This window comes from Zootermopsis nevadensis, unplaced genomic scaffold (assembly GCF_977971745.1).
Source record: "Zootermopsis nevadensis isolate Lab colony 2312 unplaced genomic scaffold, Znev_1.0 Znev_ptg000011l, whole genome shotgun sequence".
Classification (NCBI taxonomy): domain Eukaryota; kingdom Metazoa; phylum Arthropoda; class Insecta; order Blattodea; family Termopsidae; genus Zootermopsis; species Zootermopsis nevadensis.
The window spans coordinates 15,540,932-15,559,449 of NW_028259143.1; the positions used below are offsets into that span (position 1 = coordinate 15,540,932).

Genomic DNA, 18,518 nt, shown 5'->3' on the forward strand with positions numbered 1-18,518 from the left:
TCTCCCTACGTGATGCCTTGCAGAACCGGTCTCTGTCGGACTGTTACTGAAGAAGTGTGTCTCTCACGAACGGGGTCTTGCCTCACACGCTCCTCGACGTGCCGTCTCTGAAGAGCCCAGATGCTCCAGACAACAGGTAAGGCGGACACCGAGACACTTTTGTTTACACACCGAGTCATGCAGGGGTCTGTTGCTGCAGACACCGAGGCAGACAACCGGGTGAGATAGAGGCCGAATCCGGCAGACACAGGATGAGGCATTCAAAGAGGCTGGCATGCATCGCTTGAGGAGAGTTTTGAAAAAAGTTCAAAATTTTCAAAAAATCAAAAAACGCTGGAAATTGTCTGAAAAGCGCACAAAACCAATTTTGTTTGAAAATTTTAAAAAAAAATTTGAAAGTGGAATTTTTCAAAAATTTATTGTTTTGTGTGCGTTTTGGAAAATTTCCAGCATTTTTTGATTTTTCGAAAATTTTCAAATTTTTCAAAATTCTCCCTACGTGATGCCTTGCAGAGCCGGTCTCTGTCGGACTGTTACTGAAGAAGTGTGTCTCTCACGAACGGGGTCTTGCCTCACACGCTCCTCGACGTGCCGTCTCTGAAGAGCCCAGGTGCTGCAGACAACAGGTAAGGTGGACACCGAGACGGACAGAGACACTTTTGCTTACACACCGAGTCATGCAGTGGTCTGTTGCTGCAAACACCGAGGCAGACAACCGGGTGAGATAGAGGCCGAGTCCGGCAGACACAGGATGAGGCATTCAAAGAGGCTGGCATGCATCGCTTGAGGAGAGTTTTGAAAAAAGTTCAAAATTTTCAAAAAATCAAAAAACGATGGAAATTGTCTGAAAAGCGCACAAAACCAATTTTTTTTGAAAATTTTGAAAAAAATTTGAAAGTGGAATTTTTCAAAAATTCATTGTTTTGTGTGCGTTTTGGACAATTTCCAGCATTTTTTGATTTTTCGAAAATTTTCAAATTTTTCAAAATTCTCCCTACGTGATGCCTTGCAGAACCGGTCTCTGTCGGACTGTTACTGAAGAAGTGTCTCTCACGAACGGGGTCTTGCCTCACACGCTCCTCGACGTGCTGTCTCTGAAGAGCCCAGGTGCTGCAGACAACAGGTAAGGTGGACACCGAGACGGACAGAGACACTTTTGCTTACACACCGAGTCATGCAGAGGTCTGTTGCTGCAGACACCGAGGCAGACAACCGGGTGAGATAGAGGCCGAGTCCGGCAGACACAGGATGAGGCATTCAAAGAGGCTGGCATGCATCGCTTGAGGAGAGTTTTGAAAAAAGTTCAAAATTTTCAAAAAATCAAAAAACGCTGGAAATTGTCTGAAAAGCGCACAAAACCAATTTTTTTTGAAAATTTTGAAAAAAATTTGAAAGTGGAATTTTTCAAAAATTTATTGTTTTGTGCGCGTTTTGGACAATTTCCAGCATTTTTTGATTTTTCGAAAATTTTCAAATTTTTCAAATTTCTCCCTATGTGATGCCTTGCAGAACCGGTCTCTGTCGGACTGTTACTGAAGAAGTGTGTCTCTCACGAACGGGGTCTTGCCTCACACGCTCCTCGACGTGCCGTCTCTGAAGAGCCCAGGTGCTGCAGACAACAGGTAAGGTGGACACCGAGACGGACAGAGACACTTGTTTACACACCGAGTCATGCAGAAGTCTGTTGCTGCAGACACCGAGGCAGACAACCGGGTGAGATAGAGGCCGAGTCCGGCAGACACAGGATGAGGCATTCAAAGAGGCTGGCATGCATCGCTTGAGGAGAGTTTTGAAAAGAGTTCAAAATTTTCAAAAAATCAAAAAACGCTGGAAATTGTCTGAAAAGCGCACAAAACCAATTTTTTTTGAAAATTTTCAAAGAAATTTGAAAGTGGAATTTTTCAAAAATTTATTGTTTTGTGCGCGTTTTGGACAATTTCCAGGATTTTTTGATTTTTTGAAAATTTTCAAATTTTTCAAAATTCTCCCTACGTGATGCCTTGCAGAACCGGTCTCTGTCGGACTGTTACTGAAGAAGTGTGTCTCTCACGAACGGGGTCTTGCCTCACACGCTCCTCGACGTGCCGTCTCTGAAGAGCCCAGGTGCTGCAGACAACAGGTAAGGTGGACACCGAGACGGACAGAGACACTTTTGCTTACACACCGAGTCATGCAGAGGTCTGTTGCTGCAGACACCGAGGCAGGAAACGGGTGAGATAGAGGCCGAATCCGGCAGACACAGGATGAGGCATTCAAAGAGGCTGGCATGCATCGCTTGAGGAGTTTTGAAAAAAGTTCAAAATTTTCAAAAAATCAAAAAACGCTGGAAATTGTCTGAAAAGCGCACAAAACCAATTTTTATTGAAAATTTTGAAAAAAATTTGAAAGTGGAATTTTTCAAAAATTTATTGTTTTGTGCGCGTTTTGGACAATTTCCAGCATTTTTTGATTTTTCGAAAATTTTCAAATTTTTCAAATTTCTCCCTATGTGATGCCTTGCAGAACCGGTCTCTGTCGGACTGTTACTGAAGAAGTGTGTCTCTCACGAACGGGGTCTTGCCTCACACGCTCCTCGACGTGCCGTCTCTGAAGAGCCCAGGTGCTGCAGACAACAGGTAAGGTGGACACCGAGACGGACAGAGACACTTGTTTACACACCGAGTCATGCAGAAGTCTGTTGCTGCAGACACCGAGGCAGACAACCGGGTGAGATAGAGGCCGAGTCCGGCAGACACAGGATGAGGCATTCAAAGAGGCTGGCATGCATCGCTTGAGGAGAGTTTTGAAAAGAGTTCAAAATTTTCAAAAAATCAAAAAACGCTGGAAATTGTCTGAAAAGCGCACAAAACCAATTTTTTTTGAAAATTTTCAAAGAAATTTGAAAGTGGAATTTTTCAAAAATTTATTGTTTTGTGCGCGTTTTGGACAATTTCCAGGATTTTTTGATTTTTTGAAAATTTTCAAATTTTTCAAAATTCTCCCTACGTGATGCCTTGCAGAACCGGTCTCTGTCGGACTGTTACTGAAGAAGTGTGTCTCTCACGAACGGGGTCTTGCCTCACACGCTCCTCGACGTGCCGTCTCTGAAGAGCCCAGGTGCTGCAGACAACAGGTAAGGTGGACACCGAGACGGACAGAGACACTTTTGCTTACACACCGAGTCATGCAGAGGTCTGTTGCTGCAGACACCGAGGCAGGAAACGGGTGAGATAGAGGCCGAATCCGGCAGACACAGGATGAGGCATTCAAAGAGGCTGGCATGCATCGCTTGAGGAGAGTTTTGAAAAAAGTTCAAAATTTTCAAAAAATCAAAAAACGCTGGAAATTGTCTGAAAAGCGCACAAAACCAATTTTATTTAAAATTTTGAAAAAAATTTGAAAGTGGAATTTTTCAAAAATTTATTGTTTTGTGCGCGTTTTGGACAATTTCCAGCATTTTTTGATTTTTCGAAAATTTTCAAATTTTTCAAAATTCTCCCTACGTGATGCCTTGCAGAACCGGTCTCTGTCGGACTGTTACTGAAGAAGTGTGTCTCTCACGAACGGGGTCTTGCCTCACACGCTCCTCGACGTGCCGTCTCTGAAGCGCCCAGGTGCTGCAGACAACAGGTAAGGCGGACACCGAGACGGACAGAGACTCTTTTGTTTACACACCGAGGCTTGCAGAGGTCTGTTGCTGCAGACACCGAGGCAGACAACCGGGTGAGATAGAGGCCGAGTCCGGCAGACACAGGATGAGGCATTCAAAGAGGATGGCATGCATCGCTTGAGGAGAGTTTTGAAAAAAGTTCAAAATTTTCAAAAAATCAAAAAACGCTGGAAATTGTCTGAAAAGCGCAAAAAACCAATTTTTTTTGAAAATTTTGAAAAAAATTTGAAAGTGGAATTTTTCAAAAATTTATTGTTTTGTGCGCGTTTTGGACAATTTCCAGCATTTTTTGATTTTTCGAAAATTTTCAAATTTTTCAAAATTCTCCCAACGTGATGCCTTGCAGAACCGGTCTCTGTCGGACTGTTACTGAAGAAGTGTGTCTCTCACGAACGGGGTCTTGCCTCATATGCTCCTCGACGTGCCGTCTCTGAAGAGCCCAGATGCTCCAGACAACAGGTAAGGCGGACACCGAGACACTTTTGTTTACACACCGAGTCATGCAGGGGTCTTTTGCTGCAGACACCGAGGCAGACAACCGGGTGAGATAGAGGCCGAATCCGGCAGACACAGGATGAGGCATTCAAAGAGGCTGGCATGCATCGCTTGAGGAGTTTTGAAAAAAGTTCAAAATTTTCAAAAAATCAAAAAACGCTGGAAATTGTCTGAAAAGCGCACAAAACCAATTTTTATTGAAAATTTTGAAAAAAATTTGAAAGTGGAATTTTTCAAAAATTTATTGTTTTGTGCACGTTTTGGACAATTTCCAGCATTTTTTGATTTTTCGAAAATTTTCAAATTTTTCAAAATTCTCCCTACGTGATGCCTTGCAGAACCGGTCTCTGTCGGACTGTTACTGAAGAAGTGTGTCTCTCACGAACGGGGTCTTGCCTCACACGCTCCTCGACGTGCCGTCTCTGAAGAGCCCAGGTGCTGCAGACAACAGGTAAGGTGGACACCGAGACGGACAGAGACACTTTTGTTTACACACCGAGTCATGCAGAGGTCTGTTGCTGCAGACACCGAGGCAGACAACCGGGTGAGATAGAGGCCGAGTCCGGCAGACACAGGATGAGGCTGGCATGCATCGCTTGAGGAGAGTTTTGAAAAAAGTTCAAAATTTTCAAAAAATCAAAAAACGATGGAAATTGTCTGAAAAGCGCACAAAACCAATTTTCTTTGAAAATTTTGAAAAGAATTTGAAAGTGGAATTTTTCAAAAATTTATTGTTTTGTGCGCGTTTTGGACAATTTCCAGCTTTTTTGATTTTTCGAAAATTTTCAAATTTTTCAAAATTCTCCCTACGTGATGCCTTGCAGAACCGGTCTCTGTCGGACTGTTACTGAAGAAGTGTGTCTCTCACGAACGGGGACTTGCCTCACACGCTCCTCGACGTGCCGTCTCTGAAGAGCCCAGGTGCTGCAGACAACAGGTAAGGTGGACACTGAAACGGACAGAGACACTTTTGTTTACACACCGAGTCATGCAGAGGTCTGTTGCTGCAGACACCGAGGCAGACAACCGGGTGAGATCGAGGCCGAGTCCGGCAGACAAAGGATGAGGCATTCAAAGAGGCTGGCATGCATCACTTGAGGAGAGTTTTGAAAAAAGTTCAAAATTTTGAAAAAATCAAAAAACGCTGGAAATTGTCTGAAAAGCGCACAAAACCAATTTTTTTTGAAAATTTTGAAAAAAATTTGAAAGTGGAATTTTTCAAAAAATTATTGTTTTGTGCGCGTTTTGGACAATTTCCAGCATTTTTTGATTTTTCGAAAATTTTCAAATTTTTCAAAATTCTCCCTACGTGATGCCTTGCAGAACCGGTCTCTGTCGGACTGTTACTGAAGAAGTGTGTCTCTCACGAACGCGGTCTTGCCTCACACGCTCCTCGACGTGCCGTCTCTGAAGAGCCCAGGTGCTGCAGACAACAGGTAAGGTGGACACCGAGACGGACAGAGACACTTTTGCTTACACACCGAGTCATGCAGAGGTCTGTTGCTGCAGACACCGAGGCAGGAAACGGGTGAGATAGAGGCCGAATCCGGCAGACACAGGATGAGGCATTCAAAGAGGCTGGCATGCATCGCTTGAGGAGAGTTTTGAAAAAAGTTCAAAATTTTCAAAAAATCAAAAAACGCTGGAAATTGTCTGAAAAGCGCACAAAACCAATTTTTTTTAAAATTTTGAAAAAAATTTGAAAGTGGAATTTTTCAAAAATTTATTGTTTTGTGCGCGTTTTGGACAATTTCCAGCATTTTTTGATTTTTCGAAAATTTTCAAATTTTTCAAAATTCTCCCTACGTGATGTCTTGCAGAACCGGTCTCTGTCGGACTGTTACTGAAGAAGTGTGTCTCTCACGAACGGGGTCTTGCCTCACACGCTCCTCGACGTGCCGTCTCTGAAGCGCCCAGGTGCTGCAGACAACAGGTAAGGCGGACACCGAGACGGACAGAGACTCTTTTGTTTACACACCGAGGCTTGCAGAGGTCTGTTGCTGCAGACACCGAGGCAGACAACCGGGTGAGATAGAGGCCGAGTCCGGCAGACACAGGATGAGGCATTCAAAGAGGCTGGCATGCATCGCTTGAGGAGAGTTTTGAAAAAAGTTCAAAATTTTCAAAAAATCAAAAAACGCTGGAAATTGTCTGAAAAGCGCAAAAAACCAATTTTTTTTGAAAATTTTGAAAAAAATTTGAAAGTGGAATTTTTCAAAAATTTATTGTTTTGTGCGCGTTTTGGACAATTTCCAGCATTTTTTGATTTTTCGAAAATTTTCAAATTTTTCAAAATTCTCCCAACGTGATGCCTTGCAGAACCGGTCTCTGTCGGACTGTTACTGAAGAAGTGTGTCTCTCACGAACGGGGTCTTGCCTCACACGCTCCTCGACGTGCCGTCTCTGAAGAGCCCAGATGCTCCAGACAACAGGTAAGGCGGACACCGAGACACTTTTGTTTACACACCGAGTCATGCAGGGGTCTGTTGCTGCAGACACCGAGGCAGACAACCGGGTGAGATAGAGGCCGAATCCGGCAGACACAGGATGAGGCATTCAAAGAGGCTGGCATGCATCGCTTGAGGAGTTTTGAAAAAAGTTCAAAATTTTCAAAAAATCAAAAAACGCTGGAAATTGTCTGAAAAGCGCACAAAACCAATTTTTATTGAAAATTTTGAAAAAAATTTGAAAGTGTAATTTTTCCAAAATTTATTGTTTTGTGCGCGTTTTGGACAATTTCCAGCATTTTTTGATTTTTCGAAAATTTTCAAATTTTTCAAAATTCTCCCTACGTGATGCCTTGCAGAACCGGTCTCTGTCGGACTGTTACTGAAGAAGTGTGTCTCTCACGAACGGGGTCTTGCCTCACACGCTCCTCGACGTGCCGTCTCTGAAGAGCCCAGATGCTCCAGACAACAGGTAAGGCGGACACCGAGACACTTTTGTTTACACACCGAGTCATGCAGGGGTCTGTTGCTGCAGACACCGAGGCAGACAACCGGGTGAGATAGAGGCCGAATCCGGCAGACACAGGATGAGGCATTCAAAGAGGCTGGCATGCATCGCTTGAGGAGAGTTTTGAAAAAAGTTCAAAATTTTCAAAAAATCAAAAAACGCTGGAAATTGTCTGAAAAGCGCACAAAACCAATTTTGTTTGAAAATTTTTCAAAAATTTGAAAGTGGAATTTTTCAAAAATTTATTGTTTTGTGTGCGTTTTGGACAATTTCCAGCATTTTTTGATTTTTCGAAAATTTTCAAATTTTTCAAAATTCTCCCTACGTGATGCCTTGCAGAACCGGTCTCTGTCGGACTGTTACTGAAGAAGTGTGTCTCTCACGAACGGGGTCTTGCCTCACACGCTCCTCGACGTGCCGTCTCTGAAGAGCCCAGGTGCTGCAGACAACAGGTAAGGTGGACACCGAGACGGACAGAGACACTTTTGCTTACACACCGAGTCATGCAGTGGTCTGTTGCTGCAGACACGGAGGCAGACAACCGGGTGAGATAGAGGCCGAGTCCGGCAGACACAGGATGAGGCATTCAAAGAGGCTGGCATGCATCGCTTGAGGAGAGTTTTGAAAAAAGTTCAAAATTTTCAAAAAATCAAAAAACGATGGAAATTGTCTGAAAAGCGCACAAAAGCAATTTTTTTTGAAAATTTTGAAAAAAATTTGAAAGTGGAATTTTTCAAAAATTTATTGTTTTGTGTGCGTTTTGGACAATTTCCAGCATTTTTTGATTTTTCGAAAATTTTCAAATTTTTCAAAATTCTCCCTACGTGATGCCTTGCAGAACCGGTCTCTGTCGGACTGTTACTGAAGAAGTGTGTCTCTCACGAACGGGGTCTTGCCTCACACGCTCCTCGACGTGCCGTCTCTGAAGAGACCAGGTGCTACAGACAACAGGTAAGGCGGACACCGAGACACTTTTGTTTACACACCGAGTCATGCAGAGGTCTGTTTCTGCAGACACCGAGGCAGACAACCGGGTGAGATAGAGGACGAATCCGGCAGACACAGGATGAGGCATTCAAAGAGGCTGGCATGCATCGCTTGAGGAGTTTTGAAAAAAGTTCAAAATTTTCAAAAAATCAAAAAACGCTGGAAATTGTCTGAAAAGCGCACAAAACCATTTTTTTTTTAAAATTTTGAAAAAAATTTGAAAGTGGAATTTTTCAAAAATTTATTGTTTTGTGCGCGTTTTGGACAATTTCCAGCATTTTTTGATTTTTCGAAAATTTTCAAATTTTTCAAAATTCTCCCTACGTGATGCCTTGCAGAACCGGTCTCTGTCGGACTGTTACTGAAGAAGTGTGTCTCTCACGAACGGGGTCTTGCCTCACACGCTCCTCGACGTGTCGTCTCTGAAGCGCCCAGGTGCTGCAGACAACAGGTAAGGCGGACACCGAGACGGACAAAGACTCTTTTGTTTACACACCGAGGCATGCAGAGGTCTGTTGCTGCAGACACCGAGGCAGACAACCGGGTGAGATAGAGGCCGAGTCCGGCAGACACAGGATGAGGCATTCAAAGAGGCTGGCATGCATCGCTTGAGGAGAGTTTTGAAAAAAGTTCAAAATTTTCAAAAAATCAAAAAACGCTGGAAATTGTCTGAAAAGCGCACAAAACCAATTTTTTTTGAAAATTTTGAAAAGAATTTGAAAGTGGAATTTTTCAAAAATTTATTGTTTTGTGCGCGTTTTGGACAATTTCCAGCATTTTTTGATTTTTCGAAAATTTTCAAATTTTTCAAAATTCTCCCTACGTGATGCCTTGCAGAACCGGTCTGTGTCGGACTGTTACTGAAGAAGTGTGTCTCTCACGAACGGGGTCTTGCCTCACACGCTCCTCGACGTGCCGTCTCTGAAGAGCCCAGATGCTCCAGACAACAGGTAAGGCGGACACCGAGACACTTTCGTTTACACACCGAGTCATGCAGGGGTCTGTTGCTGCAGACACCGAGGCAGACAACCGGGTGAGATAGAGGCCGAATCCGGCAGACACAGGATGAGGCATTCAAAGAGGCTGGCATGCATCGCTTGAGGAGTTTTGAAAAAAGTTCAAAATTTTCAAAAAATCAAAAAACGCTGGAAATTGTCTGAAAAGCGCACAAAACCAATTTTTATTGAAAATTTTGAAAAAAATTTGAAAGTGGAATTTTTCAAAAATTTATTGTTTTGTGCGCGTTTTGGACAATTTCCAGCATTTTTTGATTTTTCGAAAATTTTCAAATTTTTCAAAATTCTCCCTACGTGATGCCTTGCAGAACCGGTCTCTGTCGGACTGTTACTGAAGAAGTGTGTCTCTCACGAACGGGGTCTTGCCTCACACGCTCCTCGACGTGCCGTCTCTGAAGAGCCCAGATGCTCCAGACAACAGGTAAGGCGGACACCGAGACACTTTTGTTTACACACCGAGTCATGCAGGGGTCTGTTGCTGCAGACACCGAGGCAGACAACCGGGTGAGATAGAGGCCGAATCCGGCAGACACAGGATGAGGCATTCAAAGAGGCTGGCATGCATCGCTTGAGGAGAGTTTTGAAAAAAGTTCAAAATTTTCAAAAAATCAAAAAACGCTGGAAATTGTCTGAAAAGCGCACAAAACCAATTTTGTTTGAAAATTTTTCAAAAATTTGAAAGTGGAATTTTTCAAAAATTTATTGTTTTGTGTGCGTTTTGGACAATTTCCAGCATTTTTTTATTTTTCGAAAATTTTCAAATTTTTCAAAATTCTCCCTACGTGATGCCTTGCAGAACCGGTCTCTGTCGGACTGTTACTGAAGAAGTGTGTCTCTCACGAACGGGGTCTTGCCTCACACGCTCCTCGACGTGCCGTCTCTGAAGAGCCCAGGTGCTGCAGACAACAGGTAAGGTGGACACCGAGACGGACAGAGACACTTTTGCTTACACACCGAGTCATGCAGTGGTCTGTTGCTGCAGACACCGAGGCAGACAACCGGGTGAGATAGAGGCCGAGTCCGGCAGACACAGGATGAGGCATTCAAAGAGGCTGGCATGCATCGCTTGAGGAGAGTTTTGAAAAAAGTTCAAAATTTTCAAAAAATCAAAAAACGATGGAAATTGTCTGAAAAGCGCACAAAACCAATTTTTTTTGAAAATTTTGAAAAAAATTTGAAAGTGGAATTTTTCAAAAATTTATTGTTTTGTGTGCGTTTTGGACAATTTCCAGCATTTTTTGATTTTTCGAAAATTTTCAAATTTTTCAAAATTCTCCCTACGTGATGCCTTGCAGAACCGGTCTCTGTCGGACTGTTACTGAAGAAGTGTGTCTCTCACGAACGGGGTCTTGCCTCACACGCTCCTCGACGTGCCGTCTCTGAAGAGCCCAGGTGCTGCAGACAACAGGTAAGGTGGACACCGAGACGGACAGAGACACTTTTGCTTACACACCGAGTCATGCAGTGGTCTGTTGCTGCAGACACGGAGGCAGACAACCGGGTGAGATAGAGGCCGAGTCCGGCAGACACAGGATGAGGCATTCAAAGAGGCTGGCATGCATCGCTTGAGGAGAGTTTTGAAAAAAGTTCAAAATTTTCAAAAAATCAAAAAACGATGGAAATTGTCTGAAAAGCGCACAAAAGCAATTTTTTTTGAAAATTTTGAAAAAAATTTGAAAGTGGAATTTTTCAAAAATTTATTGTTTTGTGTGCGTTTTGGACAATTTCCAGCATTTTTTGATTTTTCGAAAATTTTCAAATTTTTCAAAATTCTCCCTACGTGATGCCTTGCAGAACCGGTCTCTGTCGGACTGTTACTGAAGAAGTGTGTCTCTCACGAACGGGGTCTTGCCTCACACGCTCCTCGACGTGCCGTCTCTGAAGAGACCAGGTGCTACAGACAACAGGTAAGGCGGACACCGAGACACTTTTGTTTACACACCGAGTCATGCAGAGGTCTGTTTCTGCAGACACCGAGACAGACAACCGGGTGAGATAGAGGACGAATCCGGCAGACACAGGATGAGGCATTCAAAGAGGCTGGCATGCATCGCTTGAGGAGTTTTGAAAAAAGTTCAAAATTTTCAAAAAATCAAAAAACGCTGGAAATTGTCTGAAAAGCGCACAAAACCATTTTTTTTTAAAATTTTGAAAAAAATTTGAAAGTGGAATTTTTCAAAAATTTATTGTTTTGTGCGCGTTTTGGACAATTTCCAGCATTTTTTGATTTTTCAAAAATTTTCAAATTTTTCAAAATTCTCCCTACGTGATGCCTTGCAGAACCGGTCTCTGTCGGACTGTTACTGAAGAAGTGTGTCTCTCACGAACGGGGTCTTGCCTCACACGCTCCTCGACGTGTCGTCTCTGAAGCGCCCAGGTGCTGCAGACAACAGGTAAGGCGGACACCGAGACGGACAAAGACTCTTTTGTTTACACACCGAGGCATGCAGAGGTCTGTTGCTGCAGACACCGAGGCAGACAACCGGGTGAGATAGAGGCCGAGTCCGGCAGACACAGGATGAGGCATTCAAAGAGGCTGGCATGCATCGCTTGAGGAGAGTTTTGAAAAAAGTTCAAAATTTTCAAAAAATCAAAAAACGCTGGAAATTGTCTGAAAAGCGCACAAAACCAATTTTTTTTGAAAATTTTGAAAAGAATTTGAAAGTGGAATTTTTCAAAAATTTATTGTTTTGTGCGCGTTTTGGACAATTTCCAGCATTTTTTGATTTTTCGAAAATTTTCAAATTTTTCAAAATTCTCCCTACGTGATGCCTTGCAGAACCGGTCTGTGTCGGACTGTTACTGAAGAAGTGTGTCTCTCACGAACGGGGTCTTGCCTCACACGCTCCTCGACGTGCCGTCTCTGAAGAGCCCAGATGCTCCAGACAACAGGTAAGGCGGACACCGAGACACTTTCGTTTACACACCGAGTCATGCAGGGGTCTGTTGCTGCAGACACCGAGGCAGACAACCGGGTGAGATAGAGGCCGAATCCGGCAGACACAGGATGAGGCATTCAAAGAGGCTGGCATGCATCGCTTGAGGAGAGTTTTGAAAAAAGTTCAAAATTTTCAAAAAATCAAAAAACGCTGGAAATTGTCTGAAAAGCGCACAAAACCAAATTTTTGGAAAATTTTGAAAAAAATTTGAAAGTGGAATTTTTCAAAAATTTATTGTTTTGTGCGCGTTTTCGACAATTTCCAGCATTTTTTGATTTTTCGAAAATTTTCAAATTTTTCAAAATTCTCCCTACGTGATGCCTTGCAGAACCGGTCTCTGTCGGACTGTTACTGAAGAAGTGTGTCTCTCACGAACGGGGTCTTGCCTCACACGCTCCTCGACGTGCCGTCTCTGAAGCGCCCAGGTGCTGCAGACAACAGGTAAGGCGGACACCGAGACGGACAGAGACTCTTTTGTTTACACACCGAGGCATGCAGAGGTCTGTTGCTGCAGACACCGAGGCAGACAACCAGGTGAGATAGAGGCCGAGTCCGGCAGACACAGGATGAGGCATTCAAAGAGGCTGGCATGCATCGCTTGAGGAGAGTTTTGAAAAAAGTTCAAAATTTTCAAAAAATCAAAAAACGCTGGAAATTGTCTGAAAAGCGCACAAAACCAATTTTTTTTGAAAATTTTGAAAAAAATTTGAAAGTGGAATTTTTCAAAAATTTATTGTTTTGTGCGCGTTTTGGACAATTTCCAGCATTTTTTGATTTTTCGAAAATTTTCAAATTTTTCAAAATTCTCCCTACGTGATGCCTTGCAGAACCGGTCTGTGTCGGACTGTTACTGAAGAAGTGTGTCTCTCACGAACGGGGTCTTGCCTCACACGCTCCTCGACGTGCCGTCTCTGAAGAGCCCAGGTGCTCCAGACAACAGGTAAGGCGGACACCGAGACACTTTTGTTTACACACCGAGTCATGCAGGGGTCTGTTGTTGCAGACACCGAGGCAGACAACCGGGTGAGATAGAGGCCGAGTCTGGCAGACACAGGATGAGGCATTCAAAGAGGCTGGCATGCATCGCTTGAGGAGAGTTTTGAAAAAAGTTCAAAATTTTCAAAAAATCAAAAAACGCTGGAAATTGTCTGAAAAGCGCACAAAACCAAATTTTTTGAAAATTTTGAAAAAAATTTGAAAGTGGAATTTTTCAAAAATTCATTGTTTTGTGCGCGTTTTGGACAATTTCCAGCATTTCTTGATTTTTCGAAAATTTTCAAATTTTTCAAAATTCTCCCTACGTGATGCCTTGCAGAACCGGTCTCTGTCGGACTGTTACTGAAGAAGTGTGTCTCTCACGAACGGGGTCTTGCCTCACACGCTCCTCGACGTGCCGTCTCTGAAGCGCCCAGGTGCTGCAGACAACAGGTAAGGCGGACACCGAGACGGACAGAGACTCTTTTGTTTACACACCGAGGCATGCAGAGGTCTGTTGCTGCAGACACCGAGGCAGACAACCAGGTGAGATAGAGGCCGAGTCCGGCAGACACAGGATGAGGCATTCAAAGAGGCTGGCATGCATCGCTTGAGGAGAGTTTTGAAAAAAGTTCAAAATTTTCAAAAAATCAAAAAACGCTGGAAATTGTCTGAAAAGCGCACAAAACCAATTTTTTTTGAAAATTTTGAAAAAAATTTGAAAGTGGAATTTTTCAAAAATTTATTGTTTTGTGCGCGTTTTGGACAATTTCCAGCATTTTTTGATTTTTCGAAAATTTTCAAATTTTTCAAAATTCTCTCTACGTGATGCCTTGCAGAACCGGTCTGTGTCGGACTGTTACTGAAGAAGTGTGTCTCTCACGAACGGGGTCTTGCCTCACACGCTCCTCGACGTGCCGTCTCTGAAGAGCCCAGGTGCTCCAGACAACAGGTAAGGCGGACACCGAGACACTTTTGTTTACACACCGAGTCATGCAGGGGTCTGTTGTTGCAGACACCGAGGCAGACAACCGGGTGAGATAGAGGCCGAGTCCGGCAGACACAGGATGAGGCATTCAAAGAGGCTGGCATGCATCGCTTGAGGAGAGTTTTGAAAAAAGTTCAAAATTTTCAAAAAATCAAAAAACGCTGGAAATTGTCTGAAAAGCGCACAAAACCAAATTTTTTGAAAATTTTGAAAAAAATTTGAAAGTGGAATTTTTCAAAAATTTATTGTTTTGTGCGCGTTTTGGACAATTTCCAGCATTTCTTGATTTTTCGAAAATTTTCAAATTTTTCAAAATTCTCCCTACGTGATGCCTTGCAGAACCGGTCTCTGTCGGACTGTTACTGAAGAAGTGTGTCTCTCACGAACGGGGTCTTGCCTCACACGCTCCTCGACGTGCCGTCTCTGAAGAGCCCAGATGCTCCAGACAACAGGTAAGGCGGACACCGAGACACTTTTGTTTACACACCGAGTCATGCAGGGGTCTGTTGCTGCAGACACCGAGGCAGACAACCGGGTGAGATAGAGGCCGAATCCGGCAGACACAGGATGAGGCATTCAAAGAGGCTGGCATGCATCGCTTGAGGAGAGTTTTGAAAAAAGTTCAAAATTTTCAAAAAATCAAAAAACGCTGGAAATTGTCTGAAAAGCGCACAAAACCAATTTTTTGAAAATTTTGAAAAAAATTTGAAAGTGGAATTTTTCAAAAATTTATTGTTTTGTGCGCGTTTTGGACAATTTCCAGCATTTTTTGATTTTTCGAAAATTTTCAAATTTTTCAAAATTCTCCCTACGTGATGCCTTGCAGAACCGGTCTCTGTCGGACTGTTACTGAAGAAGTGTGTCTCTCACGAACGGGGTCTTGCCTCACACGCTCCTCGACGTGCCGTCTCTGAAGCGCCCAGGTGCTGCAGACAACAGGTAAGGCGGACACCGAGACGGACAAAGACTCTTTTGTTTACACACCGAGGCATGCAGAGGCTGTTGCTGCAGACACCGAGGCAGACAACCGGGTGAGATAGAGGCCGAGTCCGGCAGACACAGGATGAGGCATTCAAAGAGGCTGGCATGCATCGCTTGAGGAGAGTTTTGAAAAAAGTTCAAAATTTTCAAAAAATCAAAAAACGCTGGAAATTGTCTGAAAAGCGCACAAAACCAATTTTTTTTGAAAATTTTGAAAAGAATTTGAAAGTGGAATTTTTCAAAAATTTATTGTTTTGTGCGCGTTTTGGACAATTTCCAGCATTTTTTGATTTTTCGAAAATTTTCAAATTTTTCAAAATTCTCCCTACGTGATGCCTTGCAGAACCGGTCTGTGTCGGACTGTTACTGAAGAAGTGTGTCTCTCACGAACGGGGTCTTGCCTCACACGCTCCTCGACGTGCCGTCTCTGAAGAGCCCAGATGCTCCAGACAACAGGTAAGGCGGACACCGAGACACTTTCGTTTACACACCGAGTCATGCAGGGGTCTGTTGCTGCAGACACCGAGGCAGACAACCGGGTGAGATAGAGGCCGAATCCGGCAGACACAGGATGAGGCATTCAAAGAGGCTGGCATGCATCGCTTGAGGAGTTTTGAAAAAAGTTCAAAATTTTCAAAAAATCAAAAAACGCTGGAAATTGTCTGAAAAGCGCACAAAACCAAATTTTTTGAAAATTTTGAAAAAAATTTGAAAGTTTAATTTTTCAAAAATTTATTGTTTTGTGCGCGTTTTCGACAATTTCCAGCATTTTTTGATTTTTCGAAAATTTTCAAATTTTTCAAAATTCTCCCTACGTGATGCCTTGCAGAACCGGTCTCTGTCGGACTGTTACTGAAGAAGTGTGTCTCTCACGAACGGGGTCTTGCCTCACACGCTCCTCGACGTGCCGTCTCTGAAGCGCCCAGGTGCTGCAGACAACAGGTAAGGCGGACACCGAGACGGACAGAGACTCTTTTGTTTACACAACGAGGCATGCAGAGGTCTGTTGCTGCAGACACCGAGGCAGACAACCAGGTGAGATAGAGGCCGAGTCCGGCAGACACAGGATGAGGCATTCAAAGAGGCTGGCATGCATCGCTTGAGGAGAGTTTTGAAAAAAGTTCAAAATTTTCAAAAAATCAAAAAACGCTGGAAATTGTCTGAAAAGCGCACAAAACCAATTTTTTTTGAAAATTTTGAAAAAAATTTGAAAGTGGAATTTTTCAAAAATTTATTGTTTTGTGCGCGTTTTGGACAATTTCCAGCATTTTTTGATTTTTCGAAAATTTTCAAATTTTTCAAAATTCTCCCTACGTGATGCCTTGCAGAACCGGTCTGTGTCGGACTGTTACTGAAGAAGTGTGTCTCTCACGAACGGGGTCTTGCCTCACACGCTCCTCGACGTGCCGTCTCTGAAGAGCCCAGGTGCTCCAGACAACAGGTAAGGCGGACACCGAGACACTTTTGTTTACACACCGAGTCATGCAGGGGTCTGTTGTTGCAGACACCGAGGCAGACAACCGGGTGAGATAGAGGCCGAGTCCGGCAGACACAGGATGAGGCATTCAAAGAGGCTGGCATGCATCGCTTGAGGAGAGTTTTGAAAAAAGTTCAAAATTTTCAAAAAATCAAAAAACGCTGGAAATTGTCTGAAAAGCGCACAAAACCAAATTTTTTGAAAATTTTGAAAAAAATTTGAAAGTGGAATTTTTCAAAAATTTATTGTTTTGTGCGCGTTTTGGACAATTTCCAGCATTTCTTGATTTTTCGAAAATTTTCAAATTTTTCAAAATTCTCCCTACGTGATGCCTTGCAGAACCGGTCTCTGTCGGACTGTTACTGAAGAAGTGTGTCTCTCACGAACGGGGTCTTGCCTCACACGCTCCTCGACGTGCCGTCTCTGAAGAGCCCAGATGCTCCAGACAACAGGTAAGGCGGACACCGAGACACTTTTGTTTACACACCGAGTCATGCAGGGGTCTGTTGCTGCAGACACCGAGGCAGACAACCGGGTGAGATAGAGGCCGAATCAGGCAGACACAGGATGAGGCATTCAAAGAGGCTGGCATGCATCGCTTGAGGAGAGTTTTGAAAAAAGTTCAAAATTTTCAAAAAATCAAAAAACGCTGGAAATTGTCTGAAAAGCGCACAAAACCAATTTTTTGAAAATTTTGAAAAAAATTTGAAAGTGGAATTTTTCAAAAATTTATTGTTTTGTGCGCGTTTTGGACAATTTCCAGCATTTTTTGATTTTTCGAAAATTTTCAAATTTTTCAAAATTCTCCCTACGTGATGCCTTGCAGAACCGGTCTCTGTCGGACTGTTACTGAAGAAGTGTGTCTCTCACGAACGGGGTCTTGCCTCACACGCTCCTCGACGTGCCGTCTCTGAAGCGCCCAGGTGCTGCAGACAACAGGTAAGGCGGACACCGAGACGGACAGAGACTCTTTTGTTTACACACCGAGGTCTGTTGCTGCAGACACCGAGGCAGACAACCGGGTGAGATAGAGGCCGAGTCCGGCAGACACAGGATGAGGCATTCAAAGAGGCTGGCATGCATCGCTTGAGGAGAGTTTTGAAAAAAGTTCAAAATTTTCAAAAAATCAAAAAACGCTGGAAATTGTCTGAAAAGCGCACAAAACCAATTTTTTTTGAAAATTTTCAAAGAAATTTGAAAGTGGAATTTTTCAAAAAATTATTGTTTTGTGCGCGTTTTGGACAATTTCCAGCATTTTTTGATTTTTTGAAAATTTTCAAATTTTTCAAAATTCTCCCTACGTGATGCCTTGCAGAACCGGTCTCTGTCGGACTGTTACTGAAGAAGTGTCTCTCACGAACGGGGTCTTGCCTCACACGCTCCTCGACGTGCCGTCTCTGAAGAGCCCAGGTGCTACAGACAACAGGTAAGGCGGACACCGAGACACTTTTGTTTACACACCGAGTCATGCAGGGGTCTGTTGCTGCAGACACCGAGGCAGACAACCGGGTGAGATAGAGGCCGAGTCCGGCAGACACAGGATGAGGCATTCAAAGAGGATGGTATGCATCGCTTGAGGAGAGTTTTGAAAAAAGTTCAAAATTTTCAAAAAATCAAAAAACGCTGGAAATTGTCTGAAAAGCGCACAAAACCAAATTTTTGGAAAATTTTGAAAAAAATTTGAAAGTGCAATTTTTCAAAAAATTATTGTTTTGTGCGCGTTTTGGACAATTTCCAGCATTTTTTGATTTTTCGAAAACTTTCAAATTTTTCAAAATTCACCCTACGTGATGCCTTGCAGAACCGGTCTCTGTCGGACTGTTACTGAAGTGTCTCTCACGAACGGGGTCCTGCCTCACACGCTCCTCGACGTGCCGTCTCTGAAGAGCCCAGGTGCTACAGACAACAGGTAAGGCGGACACCGAGACACTTTTGTTTACACACCGAGTCATGCAGAGGTCTGTTGCTGCAGACACCGAGGCAGACAACCGGGTGAGATAGAGGCCGAGTCCGGCAGACACAGGATGAGGCATTCAAAGAGGCTGGCATGCATCGC

General features: G+C 43.6%; 1 protein-coding gene across 2 annotated transcripts in view; it reads right to left on the bottom strand.

Moving 5' to 3' along the window:
• The window catches only part of Dera (deoxyribose-phosphate aldolase), a 60,400-nt gene that overhangs the window by 27,572 nt on the left and 14,310 nt on the right, over window positions 1-18,518 (bottom strand). The window contains exon 6 of one of the 2 annotated variants that reach the window (XM_087347451.1): window positions 5,013-5,093. The exons of the other annotated variant lie outside the window; for it this stretch is intronic. Within the exon in view, the coding sequence (XP_087203577.1) occupies window positions 5,028-5,093 (66 nt within the window). The 3' untranslated portion in view covers window positions 5,013-5,027. Of the gene's footprint in view, window positions 1-5,012; window positions 5,094-18,518 lie in introns of those variants that run through there. 2 annotated transcript variants of the gene reach the window in all.